This window comes from Gallus gallus, chromosome 3, assembly GCF_016699485.2.
Source record: "Gallus gallus isolate bGalGal1 chromosome 3, bGalGal1.mat.broiler.GRCg7b, whole genome shotgun sequence".
Classification (NCBI taxonomy): Eukaryota; Metazoa; Chordata; class Aves; order Galliformes; family Phasianidae; genus Gallus; species Gallus gallus.
Genome location: NC_052534.1, coordinates 4,168,519 through 4,183,454, shown reverse-complemented (window position 1 = coordinate 4,183,454; position 14,936 = coordinate 4,168,519). Strand labels below are relative to the sequence as shown.

The window sequence follows — 14,936 nt, the reverse complement described above, 5'->3', positions numbered from 1 at the left end:
GAGGTACTGGTGTACATTAACTCTGCTTGGATGAAGTTAACGTTGCCTTTGCCTAAGCAAACTTCAGCAGCCCGCTTCCACCGTCAGGTTCCATTTCAATTTCCTGAACAGATGTTCCCCTTCTTTGCATCAGGAAAGACAGAAGGAAGCTCTAGAAGTCGTATGGGCACATAACCAGTGGCCCATTTTGTGCAGGGTTTAGAAACTTGGCATCTGAGTCACATGGAGAATGAAATTATTCGAAATTCTTCTCAAAGTACCACTAGGAACACTTTGCTTATTCATGTCTTACAGAGCACAACCAATGTTCTGAACGCAAACACAGTTCGAAGCTCTTAACAGCATCTCTTCCGTCAACTCTTCTTTTACTTCTTTCATTTGCTGAAAAAGCAGAACTGCAATATTCTGCAGGTGGCCTGAAATCCCACTGGAGTCAACACATACATTCCATACAGACTTCAAAAGAGCCCCATCTCCATTCAAAGCAATGCAAGTCAAACATTTCTGACTGCTGTCCAGCATAGCTCTCATGATTTACATTTATATTCTACTAATACTCAAAGAAAAAAAAAAATCCATGACACAACAGATGCAACACAAACTCGTTTATTCTGCCTTCTTTCCTACAGTAATTCTAATTTGCCATTACAGAATGTATTCTGTAGTAATTTCATGACAATTCAGAGAAAGAACAGTAATTCACATCAGTATTTCTACTCTCTCTCCTGAACACTACACAATTCGCTCAGTAAATATTGATGTTTTATCTTCCAGGAAAGAGGTGGAAAAGCACAACAAATAAAATCCCATCAATTTCATACAGTCCATTTTATTTAGAGAAGGCGGTAGAAATAGGTGAGGGTGGTGAGAAAGCAGATACTGAGAGAAGCTGGGGGGGAGATTATTATATACAATGATGTGAGGCTGTAAGACTGGATCTGCACTACACAGGAGGTATGCAAACAAGTGAGAGTGGAATAAGAGGAATTTTTTTGTACCAACTGTTGCTGTTTAAAAAGAAAATGCGATCATCCACTTGTCCAGAAACGTTATAAAGTATTACGGTAGAGGAAAAATTATAGGCAGAGAAATGCAGCAAGAACTGTATCTGTTAGAATTTCTCTTGGGGTACATAACCTACATAAGCTCTGAAGAATGAAGAAACACCTTTCCGATCCCTCCCTTGAACTTTGAGGAAATGATACCCAAGTTCCTCTGTGAAAAGGAAAAAATAAAGGACCAAACAGCTTATGAAGCTTTCCCTTTTTTATTAGTTATTATAGAATAATATGATACAAGTCATTACAATGACTTCTATTTGAGTAAAAATAAAAAAGATGCAATCAACTGGATGCAAACTGAAAAGATACCCCCTTTTTTCTAATATCCATGAATTTTTTTTTTGTATATAGAATCACAGAATTACAGAATTATTTGAGTTGGAAGGGACCCTTAAAGGCCATCCAGTCCAATTGCCCTGCACTGAACAGGGACACCGACAGCTCCATCGGTGCTCAGAGCCCCATCCAGCCTGACCTTAATAATCTCCAAGGATGGGGTATCCACTACCTCTCTGGACAACCTGTGCCTCACCGCCCTTAGTGTTAAAAAATACTTCCTCATATCTACTTTAAATCTCCCCTACTTACTTTGAAACCATTTCCCCTTGCCTTATCACAACAGATCTTGCTAAAGAGTCTGTCCCCTTCCTTCTTAGAGCCTCCCTTTAGATACTGAAAGGCTGCTATCAGGTCTCCAAGTAGCTCAGGGAATGTAGTTTGAAAGAGCACATCAGCTCATCTCCCACAGCTCAATAATCTCTCTACCCTATCAGTTAGCTGTAGTTGGGCTCCTGAGGAAGTGGGATACATAGAGCAGAAAAACACGTTTGATACATGCTTGTGCTCACCTACTGCAAAAGCACCTGTATATGTCAACCAATTTCAACCAAACATAATGGAGCAACAGAGCTTCAAGGACATTAAGCTCCTATGAGTTTCATAAAAACAGAAGTCACAGAGATAAGAAGTACCCTGCTAAGGTTCTTCCCCAAGGAAAAAGCTGTATTATGCATTTCACATCAGAAATATCAGAATATCAGCCCAGAAGTTCAGCTGTGAAACTTCAAACTAAAATTCATCTAGGTCAGTTGCTTGCTGGAGCCACTAATATTAAATATAAGATTATCAACTAATGCTACAAGTAATAATCGTACTAACACACCTATTCACTATGCCCATGTGACCACAACAACGGCGTGTGGTGTTCATACAATAAACACTTAAGACTCTCTGGATGTCACAGCTTTTTGCACAAGCTTCACAACTTGGCTATCAGCAGATGTTACACTTATACACTAGCTGACAGCACGCCTTCTCCTTAACCCTGCCCACACAGAGAGATTGCAATATCCATACGGTCCACACTCACAAGGTAAACAGCAAAGATGTTTACAGACCTAAGAAGAAGTAAAACCTTTCAGCAATATAGGCGAAACCAATGTGGATATCTGGAAGTAAGAAAGTCAACTGTGTGACTGGGGGGCTGGAAGCAACTATCATTCCTACCTGGTTCAGTGCAATTTCTGACATACAGCTTCCCCCCGTCCCCTGGGCCTTCCGTCGTGTTGTCCTCATTTGCTTGCAGTAGCTGTCTCCCGCTCCACTTGCCATCATTTTCCACAGAATAGCTCAAAGCCTCGTAACCTAAAACAAAAGAACGGTAGATACATGAGACCAAATGAGAACAACACCTTGTCATCCTGCTCCTGAATGCTTAAAGCATCTATGCCGTGGAAAGGAAGCGACTGTCCCACTCTAAACCACACTGGTGTGGCCTCACTTTCAGTACTGCATGCAGTTTTGGGCACCACAGTACAAAAAAGACATAAAGCTATTAGAGAGAATCCAAAGGAAGGCTACAAAGATGTGAAATGGTCCAGAGGGGACAATGTATTGGGAGCGTTGAGGGCCCTGGGGTGTGCTCAGAGCAGAGGAGCTGAGGGGAGGCCTGATGGCGGCCGCAGCTCTCACAGGGAGCGGAGGGCAGCGCGGAGCTCTGCTGTCTGTGACAGCGACGGGGCCCGAGGGAACGGCACGGAGCTGTGTCAGGGGAGGGCGGGTGGGGCTGAGGGAAAGGCTGTGCCCCAGAGGGCGGTGGGCATGGCACAGGCTGCCCAGGGCAGTGGGCACGGCCCTGATGCCGGAGCTCAGGGAGCGCTGGGACACCGCTCTCACACACTGGGGCTGGGGGTGCTGCGTGGGGCCCGGGGTTGGGCTTGGTGATCCTTGTGGGGCCCTTCCAGCTTGGGATAGTCTGTGATTTTACGATTTCAAACCCACTGCCCTTTGTATTAAAAACCGCAGCGTTTCTAATCGCACTAGAAATGTACATCCTGTTCGCTCCACATTCCAGTTAGTCCCAAAAACTGGAGGAGTCTGGTTCATTCCTCCACAACTCCACTTATTGAAAAGGTTCTGAACAGAAGTTCATCTCAGATCCCACAAGAAGCACAGAGTGTTGATAGGTTTAAAACCGGAGCATCCTCCATTGCTGCCTGGAGAAACAAACAGAAAAGCACTAACCCCTGCACCTCAGTGTATTAGATCCATATCAGCAAAACTGCCGAGTTTTGCACATTCTGAGAAGACATTTAAGCCACTTCTGCTTACGATTGCCATCAAGCTTGCTGCTGAATGAGGCCTAAGAGATGCAGTGTTTGACACAGAAGTCAGGCAGGCTTCTTTGTGAATCAGTAATGTGCTCTGTAGGTGTTAGGAAAGCTCCGTCCCCTCAGAGCAAGCAGTTCGTCGTGACTTCAGACAGAGTTCAACAACCCACACAGTACAGAAAACAGAAGCAGGGGGACTGTGTCAGAGAGGACAGGGCACTGAGGTGTGAGAGCAATCACTGTTTTCAAATTACGTTTTGTAATAAATGTTGGAACAGCTATTTTCACCCAACTGGTCAATAGGGATCCATTTCAGAATCTCATCTCCAAAGCAATTGTAGTCACTGAAGTTGGAAAAGACCACTAAGATCACCAAGTCCAGTCATCAGCACACCCCACCATGCCCACTGCCCACGTCCCTCAGTGCCACATCCCCACGGCTCTGGGGCACCTCCAGGGACGGTGACCCCACCACTCCCTGGGCAGCTGTGCCACTGCCTTATCACACTTGAATGTTTCCTAATATCCAACCCAAACCTCCTCTGGTGTAACTTAAAGCCATCACTTATTGTCCTGTCAGTATCTGACGATCCCGGAGAGAAGGCACCTGAACGTGTTCCCTACAGACCAGACACAACTTTTCAATGCATTGTGAAGCATTCATTCATAAACATGAAGTAAGCAGCTTCTTTCAGGTTCTGCTCACAGAGCAGAAAGCAACTGATAAAATTTTTTATAAGGACACAACCACGTCCACTCTCAAAGTGGTTATGAAGCTCAAATGCACCGGTACTCCCATCCAACACAGCCTCTCTGAACTATACAGATCACAGGGAATCGAGCCAGAGCATTACTCTGAGGTACTTCAGGAGTCTTCTCTACTACGAATCATCAAGAAACACCTACTGACAACAGAAACTTTATATTCAACGGAAAAAGGGATAAACCTCAGCACAGCTGGTGTTACCATTTTAGACCAGAGAGTCTGAGCTCACTCTCTATCATGCCTCAGCAATGTGTAGCCATTCAAACACGAGGTGTGCATACATTTACTGACTCCACATTCTTCAAACTTCAGCCATTTTGCTTTTACTTGCCAGTTTCTTTGCAAAGACCCAGAGCTGACTGCAAAACCACTGCATGCTGTCGTTGGTCTTTCACAGCCATCTAACATGTTTTTTTCAGCACTTCATGCAACTGCTGTTGAGATCACCAAGAAACAAACCCCCAAAGTCTCTTCCTAGGCCATCAGGCACTGAAACAACAATCTCCACTCAGAAAGCAAGGAAGCAGCAGAGAGTAAAGAAGTGGGGAGCCTGAAATGCAAGTCCCAGACTGCAGCAAAAGACTAAAGAAGCTGGCACCAGCACTTTGCCACAAAGGACAGAACAGTGGATCTTGAGAAGCAAGTGCAGGCAATCGCAGCTGGGCAAGCAGCACACTGAAAAGTTGATTCGCTGGGTACCAAAAGTTGTTTCTGTGTAGTAAACCTGAAGTCTCCCATAGCACAGCATATCAAACTGCATGCATTCTGGAGCAGCTTCGTGGCCCATACCGATCAATCGGTTTCAGCCAAACACTGAACCTTTGTGTTTTGCTGCCAGGCTTACAAGGCACAGAATGATTTTGCATATCAGTACGCAACGTAACATACAAATAATTCATCTCATTACTTCTTATCTGTTCCTTGCTTTACTCCCCTACTCCCCTCTTTGGCTTTGCATTGGTGCTGCAAAGTGAAACTCTGTTTTAGCAATGTCAACAAAAACAGCTGGCTGTTTTCCATGGCATTCTTGGCACAACGCTGCTCGGTCTTAGACGTCATGTCTGCCTGCTTAGCCAAAAGCACACGCTCATATGTCAGCTCTGTGCATCCAATAGTTTTAAATTCAAGTGAGGAAAAAGAAGAAAAAGAAGGGGGGAAATGACAGTTGCACAGGCAGCCTTAAGAAACTTCTTTCCTAAGCAAAAATAGATAAATGAATAAAATAAAGTCTGCACCTTGATAAACTAAACATCACCATTTTAAGCTTTAGGCACTTGGTACTGCTCTCCACTCGCTTTACAAACTTTAGAGAATACTGTTTGTTTAATCTGTGAGCATGGGTGAGAGCTGCAAGTTAACAAACCTCACTGATAGAAGTGGACCGAGTTTCTCAAAATGAGTACACACAATAACGCAACATCAGGCATCTTCCTTAATAATAAACATACACTGGTAATCAAGCTAAGCAGTTTCAGTTCCACATACTTGCTGTTTTTCCAAACAGAGAGGCTCTTCTCCAAGCGGCCGGAGTGCTGCTGCACGTCGCTGCAGGGAGGGAAGGCAAGAGGGAGAACCCACAAGGGCTGCAGCAACCCAGAAGTTCCTGCAGAAACCTCTTCTGCTTCCTCCCAGCCCTAAGCAGCTTTCTGGCAGCTGTCTCACAGCAGTACTTGCACCCTACCGACCTCAAAACCTTGCCTTAGTCACCTCTCCTCTACCCCATTTGGCTCAATAGAGCAAGAGGAAATAAAAGGCGTGGGTGAAATGAGATGCTTTCTTCAAAGACTGTATATCACAACCTTTTATTTACCTGTCCTAAGGCAGAACTTATGTTGATTTGAAGCTTCGGATCATCCACCAAAGGTGCTGGGGTCTGAGCCCCAGCTCCACCAAACACAAGCCCGATCCATCGACTCGACTTCAATATATGCTAAATCCCAACCAGCAAAATACAAAGAAAAACCCGAAATTCTGCAGAAGGACTGTGAAAACAGCACAGAATAAGTGAAGTTCTTCTTTTCAAAGACAAACAGCAAAAGTTAGAAACAGAAAGCCAACAGTCTTGTCTCTTTAAATAAGACAGCAAGTGCTTTTGTGTTTGTTTGCTGTGAACCCCCGTAGCTGCCAAGCCAGGGTGGCAGCCCTGTGACAACACGCACTCCAGCGACATCACTGATCTGCCCTACTTATAACAATGAAACAGAGTGGAAAGAAGAACTGGTCAAGTTGCCCAGAAGTTCTGAAAATGCTCTGCATGTGACCCAAAACTCCATGTGGGAGCTCATGAGTTCCTTATGCTATTCCAGATGGCTCTGGCTGCAGTTTACAACTTTCAGCACCGCAAGGAACACAGCTAAGCACATCCTAACCTGCACTTTTCAGCAGGAAGAGTACTATTTCATCATGTTACACAGCACTCTGGTGTTCCTCAGTCACACACTGATCTCACAGTATCTGTTTTCAGCATCAAGCCGCAGGAACCTCAGCAAGTCAGAAATGCAGCTGTACCTCAGTGGTGATGATTAAAAGTCCCCGGCTTCATCACTCAGATGAGGGCATTTCATGAACCTGGCCCTGGCATGGCAGGTTTTTCAGCTGAGACTTTAAAAATATATGTTACCCTATAAACAGAGGGCGAAGAAAATACAGGGAGGTGACCGTCCCTCCGCACTGGCACTGCTGAGGCCGCACCTCGAGTGCTGCGCTCAGTGCCGGGCCCTCACTGCGAGAAAGACACTGAGGGCCTGGAGCGTGTCCAGAGAAGGGCAGCGGAGCTGTGAGGGCTCTGGAGCACAGTGTGATGGGGAGCGGCTGAGGGAAGCGGGGCTGTTCGGTCTGGAGAAGAGGAGGCTCAGGGGAGACCTCCTGGCTCTCTGCAGCGACCTGAAAGGAGGCTGTGTGAGGTGGGGTCGACCTCTGCTCCCAGGGAACAGCCATAGGCCGAAAGGGGATGGCCTGATGTTGTGCCAGGGGAGGTTCAGGTTGGCTGTTAGGAGCAATTCTTTCTCCCAAAGAGTGGTGAGGCAGTGGCACAGCTGCCCAGGGAGTGGTGGGGTCACCGTCCCTGGAGGTGTCCCAGAGCCGTGGGGATGTGGCACTGAGGGATACGTTAGGGCATGGTGGGGATGGCTTGATGGCTGGACGAGATGATCTCAGATGTCTTTTCCAACCTTAACAATTGTAAGAGAAAAAATGAAGTTGGGAGGAAGTAAGGGGGAATGAATCGGGGTCTTGGGGTTTAACAAAGTCATGGGAAGCCCTCCTTGGCTACATGTGTGCAAAGCCATAACACAAGTGCGTCACAGCACTGCTCACTCAAAGCAGGTCAGGTCAGAGGACAAGACAACCCTGAATGAACAGAGGAGAATTAGAAACACTCAGGCGCAGTGTTCAGCTGGGATAACAATTTGAACCACGACGCATAAACTGACCTACAGCAGCAGAGGGTTTGGCCACCGATGCCAAAATACAATGAAGATGAAGCTGCCGTAAGCAACAAGCTCACACAGCTAAGGGCTGGCAAAGCAAAGGCTGGCCCAGCAGACAGACAAAGGGATAGATCTGTCACCGAGGCCTTTCTGAGGCATAATGCCTTGCTGCCAATGGCTTTGCATTGTTGGCAGTTATCCTCGTCTCTTGCTGACAGTAAACTACTTTCTATGCAAACTGCTAGATCCTGCTGGCTGAAGCCAAAAACAGCACAGCTTTTCTGGAATACGTTTGCCCTCCCTCCTCTCGTCTGTCCCTTTTATCTATTGTTTTGATGGTGGCGGTTTCGGTTTTCAGAGGGTTGTTTTTTTGTTTTTTATTTTGAACCAGCTGAATTATCTCCCTCTCCCCGAAACTTCCCTACAGTGAATACAACAGGGAAATATTCCTGGGGAAGAGAAGATTTGGAGCATCCAAGCCCAAGTGCCCACACTACAAACCAGGTGCAAGCAGCGTTAGCGGAGGAGCAGGTGAGCACCCACCCAGCCCACAGCCCCAGGTTTCTCCTAGAGCAACCAGATCCACCACGGATTTTCACAGGGTAATCTGAGCTCAGGATTGCATAAGCACTGCAGAAATGGATTATCTTTCTTTGCAGTCTGATTTGGGAGATGTTTTCCTTTCAGAATCATCAGCAGCTAAGACCATAAATAAAGCATCCTCAGGGAAAAAGCAAAAACAAAACAACTACACCTGGCTTTGAAGAGCAGCCAGTTCCTTCCATCTGATTTCAAAGCTTTATTTCTGTGTTTATCTGTCTGGGTAGAAGAAAGGGGGACAGGAAAGTAGGGGAAGCATGTTGGCCAAGCCACCATCATTTTTAATACCTGTATATGGCAAGTATAGCATAGAGGCCACGCTCTTTTTAGGGATTCTAGCTAATCAGTTCAGTAAAAACCCTCCTTCTAACATTATGGCCAATGTCAGAAACCATAGCATTCATCTCCTAGGTAGGAGACAGATTCCACAAGAACCCCTGCATGCGCTTCTTTGCTGTCCTCAGCAGTGTCAGTTTTAAGCTCAGATAACTGGTTTGCTACCTTGTGCCAAAAACAGTCACAGGGTATGAGATTATCCAAAGTTGCCTTTAGCGTTCATTACCAGTCCGTGCAGAAACTCAGAGTGTATTTATTACTCATACCAGTTTGACCACTGAATTGGCCGTTCCCTTCTTCTTGCTTCCCATGAAAGTACAAAAGACCACCCAAAACTACCACTTTTTAAATCTTCCTATCCTTTCTCCCGTGATTCAGATCCTCTCTAAGACATACTGTGGGTTTTTGCTTTTTTTCTTCTTTTCATAATCTTTTCACGCCCCTAATCATTTTCATCATGTTTCCTTGGACTCTTCCCTCTCTCCCCACTAAACCACACGTGATACTCAAGGTGACAGTTTCCCACTGATCCATACAACAGGACTCTGTATTTTTAGCTCCATTCTCTGAGTTTCATTTCTCCGCAATATCCCAACTCTTCCACCCGGCCTTTCATTTCATTAACATCTCCCCATTTACAAACAGAGGGGGCTGAACACTGGTGATATTCTCACTCTGCTCCCTCACCAACACATGCTCAGAGTCCCTGCTGATTCCTTTTTCTGCATTTCTAAGGCTTTCTCCGAGTCCCTCCTTGTGCTGGGCACCTCCTCAACTCCACTTACCAACTCTCCCCACTGCTGGCAACCCACAAGCACTGCTCCAAATCTTCCCAGAGCATTGTCCAAAACCTGGGCTTCATCCAAAGCTCAGTGAAACCAGAAGAAAAAGTCCTTCAGAGTAAGAAGCAAAGAATCAAAGGGCAAGAATAGCAGCAGTAATACATTTTACTGAAGTGACTTTATAAGTGGTTACACCACAAGTCACACAGGCCATTCCCAATGACTGTATCAATGAAGTCACTCAATCACAGTCTTCTTCACTCAGGACAGGTAGCAAGGAAACGTCAGCAGTAATGAATTTAAAAAATAACCTAAAACTGATTTTCCACCAGTTACAGTGCTGCTTTTTGTATGGTTCCAAGACAGTGTGGCTGCTTGAACCGGGAAATCAAAGCTTTATATGGCTGAAAAAGCAGTAATTGAGAGGCTCACTGTTCTCAAACAGATCCTTTTTTCTTGAAACACTTGGACAGTGTCACACAGCAAGAGCGTAATTCCCTGGAGGAGAGATACCTTCTAAAAGCAGTGGAAAATCAGCTGTATTCCAAGCCCATATGACAGGGTATAGACTTGGTGGTTTGGGGGAGGGGAGGATTTTTGTGTTTGTGTAGGAGCTGAATGCTCACTTCTCCCTCCTGCACATTTATGTGTTTCTCACCTCATTCTGAGCCAGCATGGGGAAGGAAAGCTTTTTGGTCAGGTGAAACGCTTTAGCCAGCTTGGAATCAAGTATTTTATTTTGGCTTAGTTTTTCCCTCTTTTACACTTCTAGCTAAGCCTAATTCTGTAGAGTTGAATGTAGTCTGAAAACATCATAAGGACGCACTGAAAAGAGGAAGTTGTAGCTCTTTTGAGAAAAAAAAAAAAGAAAGAAAAGAGAGAGAGAGAGAGAAAAGAAAATAAACCACGACTTTTTTTCCCCAGTTTAATTCTATTCTCACCTTTGCAGCCCTGCCTGCATAAACAAGCAAGAGTGAAAAGGGAGCTTTTGTGCCTCATTTCGATACAAACACATCTTCCGTAGCAAAGAAGGCCATTTCTCCCCTTCATTTTCCTTACTGCTCCTTTCCCCTCGTGCTTCTCTGCAACGACACTACATAACTTTGGAACTGTTATTTGTTTAATCATTGTTATTTACTGCCTGTAGACTGAAAGAGTCACACCAGGCACTTCCCAACTTGGAGACGAGGTCTCAGCCCCAGAGAATACACCAGCTCTCATATTTACCTCCGTCATACAATACTGAACCTGGACTTCTTCTCTAAAAACCCTCTCTCTAAGACATGAAACTCAGGAAACCTCACTGATATCCAGATAATGAAGTATGAAGCAGGAAACAGCACAGAGAGACCTGGAGAGATGCATGGGAAGGCACAGTGGGCTTTGGCAACCACCACAAACCACTCAGATCTTGCAGTGAGGCCTCTCAATTTAACTACCTGCTGCATTGGCAGAGGTAAAATTGCAAAAGAGCATAAGGGCCGGAGAAGAATATAATGAAACGAGTGCAGAGGAGATGGGAAACACCAACAAAACAGACAGAAGCGCTCTGCTAAACCAGCAATTGATCAAAAAACCAGCAGCAAAGCAGTACGTTCAGCTGCCATCAGCACCTCCTCTTCTATCAGCCCTCATTGATACCCCTTCCAACCAACTCGCCAGCCAACAAATATCTCCCTACACAGGGTCCCAGCTGCATGCTGGTTTCTGCACTCATTCAGAGTGATCTATGTGTCACTAAGCCAGGCTGAAAATTACCTTAGTGACATACAGTGTTTTCCCTATGGTTCCCACTTAATTAAATATTGAAAGAGCTATTACCTTTCAGGGATGCCTGTGCACTGGCTGTGTCCATTATTTATAAGATAATGTATTCATTATACATTTTATCCCATGCTCCTGTCTGCTGATCTCATAAGAGTCCCTTAAAAACAATTTCATGCAATTAATCCTACCTTAATTACAGACAAATGTACACAGAAGCCCCAGGACATCTCTTTCTTATATTTATTAAAAGTAAACATATCTAGAAATACATCTGGTAATCAGGAAAGAGAGGGACAAAATGCCATGACAGAAGCCATAGCTACCTGTAACAATGAGCGGAGCTGAGCAGGGAGTTGAAAACCCTTTAAGGAGCAGAGCAGGCTAGGAACAGGTCCAAGTGCATACTCTGAGCATCCTGGTTTCAAAGGACAGCAGAGTGAATGGCAGGTGACTGCAGAGCCTGCGAGCAAACAGGGTCCTCCATGTTAACCCCACTCCTCACAGAAAAATCAGGATCACAGAGAGACAGCTTAGTGGGAGCCAACCCCCAGGAAGACACTCCTGTGTTTTCCTAGTTTTATGTGAATCTATCAACTGTCAATCAAAGGAAGAGACCCTCGGCATCAAAGCAACATCTGCTGAGGATCTAGGAAGACTTTTTGCCTCCTTCCTAGCTCATCATTGCTACTCTGAAGCTACTTCCTAATGCAGTGAGATAGGTGCAGAGTTTGTGCCTTCTCCATTCAACCCCTTCCACGAGATCTGCTCAGCCCTGGGGCAGCAGGAGGAAGCGGGGCAGGGGAAATAAATGAATTCCTATTTCCCTTCTCTGTCAGAGCTGCCTGCTCCAGCCTCCCTGCCCCACAGCTAACGCTCCTTCACTTGACAGACAAAGCTGAACAGCAGCAAGCATTACCAATGAACAAAGAGTACCTCTTTGCAGACAGTGCTGACCTGCTATGCCAACCTGAAGTGCAAACATCTGGTTTCACAAGTGCAGGACCTCTCCTGAGCTGTCATGCATGCTGCAGAAATAGTGACCTCAGCCTGCAACAAAGATAAGGCTACAGACACCAACAGGAGGGGGAGCCTCTGGTTTCCACCACATCCCCACCGACTCTTCCATGAAGGCTACTACAGACAACCCACAGCTCACAAGGGAGGAAAGACAGATTTGGAGCCCCAGGGGAAGAACTCACATTCACTAACGAGCTTTTTATTTCCCCCAAAATACACACATTTAGGGAGGGAGAAGGGACCAGGTGACTTCCCAAAGATGGTACTGCAATACAAAAACTTTGAAAACTTTTACCTCTGCCAGCATACAACAGCATGGCTACCAGGCCACCTGCCTGATGAGGAACGTGGGGTAAAGGACAGAAGGCTGAGTTTAGACAACAGTTCTACAAGAAGCTTTGCTTTTCCCAGTAAGATGGTCTTACAGAGTTTAGTGGTGAGGGACACTGGAAGACAACTGACCTTAGTTTCAAGGTGCAGCTGTACCTGCAAAGGAAAACAGTAGAATAAGAAAGCATTGTGTTAACTCCACAAGAAAAATAACACTCTTGTACAGCCATGCCACAATTACATCAGTAACGTTTGACAGAGTAGGGGCAGGCCTTCTCTAGCTTCACCATGGCCTATGCTAGGGTGTACTTTCTGGGGACAATTCACTCAGGAGGGGAAAATATATATACCTATGGGCAGCCCTCTGCGTGTCTGCAAATTCTAGCAGCTTCTGCAAGAGCCAAATGAGCAAGAGATGGGGCAGCTGGGAGGGCTGGAGGTGGCAGAGCTGTGGGGTGGGAAAGATCACCACCAATGCCCTCCACAGAACCAGAGACAGGTACATTTTAATCAGCCACAGTAACACCTCCTGCTTCATCCGTCTCAAAGGACAAGGATTTGTCCTAATGCAGCTTCCCTCTCACATCAGGTTCCTCTAATAAAACCGCTTCGCTGTCCTGTATCTTCCTTCATACTGCTGATACAAGCCAAGTCTTATCACACCAAAACACCTTGTTATTCCGGCCTCCTACGATCCTCCCAACCTCACACCACCGCTACAGCCATTCTCCCAGTCAACAGGTGTCACCACTGAGCTATCTCAGGTTGTCCCTTTCCTCCTCCAACTGACAGCATTCCTTCGGACAAATCTGGCTGTAAAGCCCAAGCTCACCTTAGCACAGGGGTGCTAGCTATCAGCCCACTCCGAGGAGGATGCATGCTCTGATCCTGTAAATGGGGGCAGGGGGAATACAGTGACTGTCTTTCTTGCTCTGCTTGGTAACATTAAGGTCACTTTCCACAGTCCCACTTGAGTAAATGAACTGTGGGACTCCCTCCAGCTATTGAATCCCGTGCACCTCTGCTGGCAGACCCTCCATCTTAACGCAGTCCTCTGATTCTCTCCCCCATGTTCACACCAACATGTTGCACAGTGAAAAATTATTCGGGGGCTGGAAGAGAAAGGACTGGGGGGGGGGCGAGGGGGAATAAAGGATCTCCAGAAACCAGCAGGAAGCACTTTGTAAATTTTCAAGTCATCTTCTCTAGATGCAAGCCAGAAACCCCCTCCTCTGCAGTTTTGGAAATATCGGTGTCAGCTCTTTTCTGAGGAGCCCTGGTAACACACAGGAAGAAGCACAATCACAATTAATCTTACTTTGTGCAACTTCACTGACCTAACAGGACCAACTTGTACGTTTATCAATCACACCGGAAAATAAAAATAAAAACACACCCCAGAGGAGTTTATCCTCTGCTCAAACACGGCAGTCACACAAGTTTTCCACTGCTGAACGTCCGCTTTTTCACCAACACATACAACTCAAGAGGGCATATCTCTGATTTCTCAGGGGGTGCCACAGCTGGGCGCCGTGCCCCATGGCAGGGATGCGGAGTGCATCCCAAGTCAGATGCCCACCTGGGACCTGTGAGTGCTATGGGTCCAGCATGGACCTGCAACAACTGCAGGAGTCTCTGAGCAAAGGATGGAGAAGAACACGGTACAGTATTGTAGAGGTGTGGAGCAATCCACTCGTTTAAGTCTAAGCAGACTTTAAGGAATAACTCTGGATGGCAAAAGCTAGAACATTCCTGCCTTTTCTGGCCTTTCCTTTTCCACCAGTGAGGAAACACCGCAAGGAAGATAATGGTCTCTGCTGCCAACTAAGCATTCAGAAACACAGAGAGCAGAGAACAAGAAACACGTTGTGTCCATCCTTGAAAAGAATTTAACGAAAACCTCATTTCAAGAATAAGTGAAGTCACAAAGAACGAGATGTTTATCACCTCCGAGCAATGGAGAAAACCATCGTTTGCTTCAAAAGATCCCACCCCGGAGCTTTCCACAGCATTTATAGGGAAATAAATAATGCTAGAGGGGAAAAAAAAAGTTTCTAATTTTAACCACAGATCCTGGTATGAAAAAGAGACACTCTACATCACACCCGGATGAAGACTTTAACACACTCCTGTCTTTATAAGGCTTTAAGAACCGCAGGACCCTTCAAGAAGCACTATGCATTCCTTACTCACCCTGAAGTGAGATTCTGCAGGCCGGAGCTGAACGCACCGCTCTGCTG

The 14,936-nt window shown here is 45.8% G+C and overlaps 1 protein-coding gene across 2 annotated transcripts in view; it reads right to left on the bottom strand.

Annotated features, from left to right (window-relative positions):
• SLC24A3 (solute carrier family 24 member 3) overlaps positions 1-14,936 on the bottom strand; it is a 140,006-nt gene that overhangs the window by 112,839 nt on the left and 12,231 nt on the right. For both annotated transcript variants that reach the window (XM_015283392.4, XM_015283393.4), the window contains exon 2: positions 2,568-2,705. In XM_015283392.4, the coding sequence (XP_015138878.2) occupies positions 2,568-2,705 (138 nt within the window). The remainder of the gene's footprint in view (positions 1-2,567; positions 2,706-14,936) is intronic.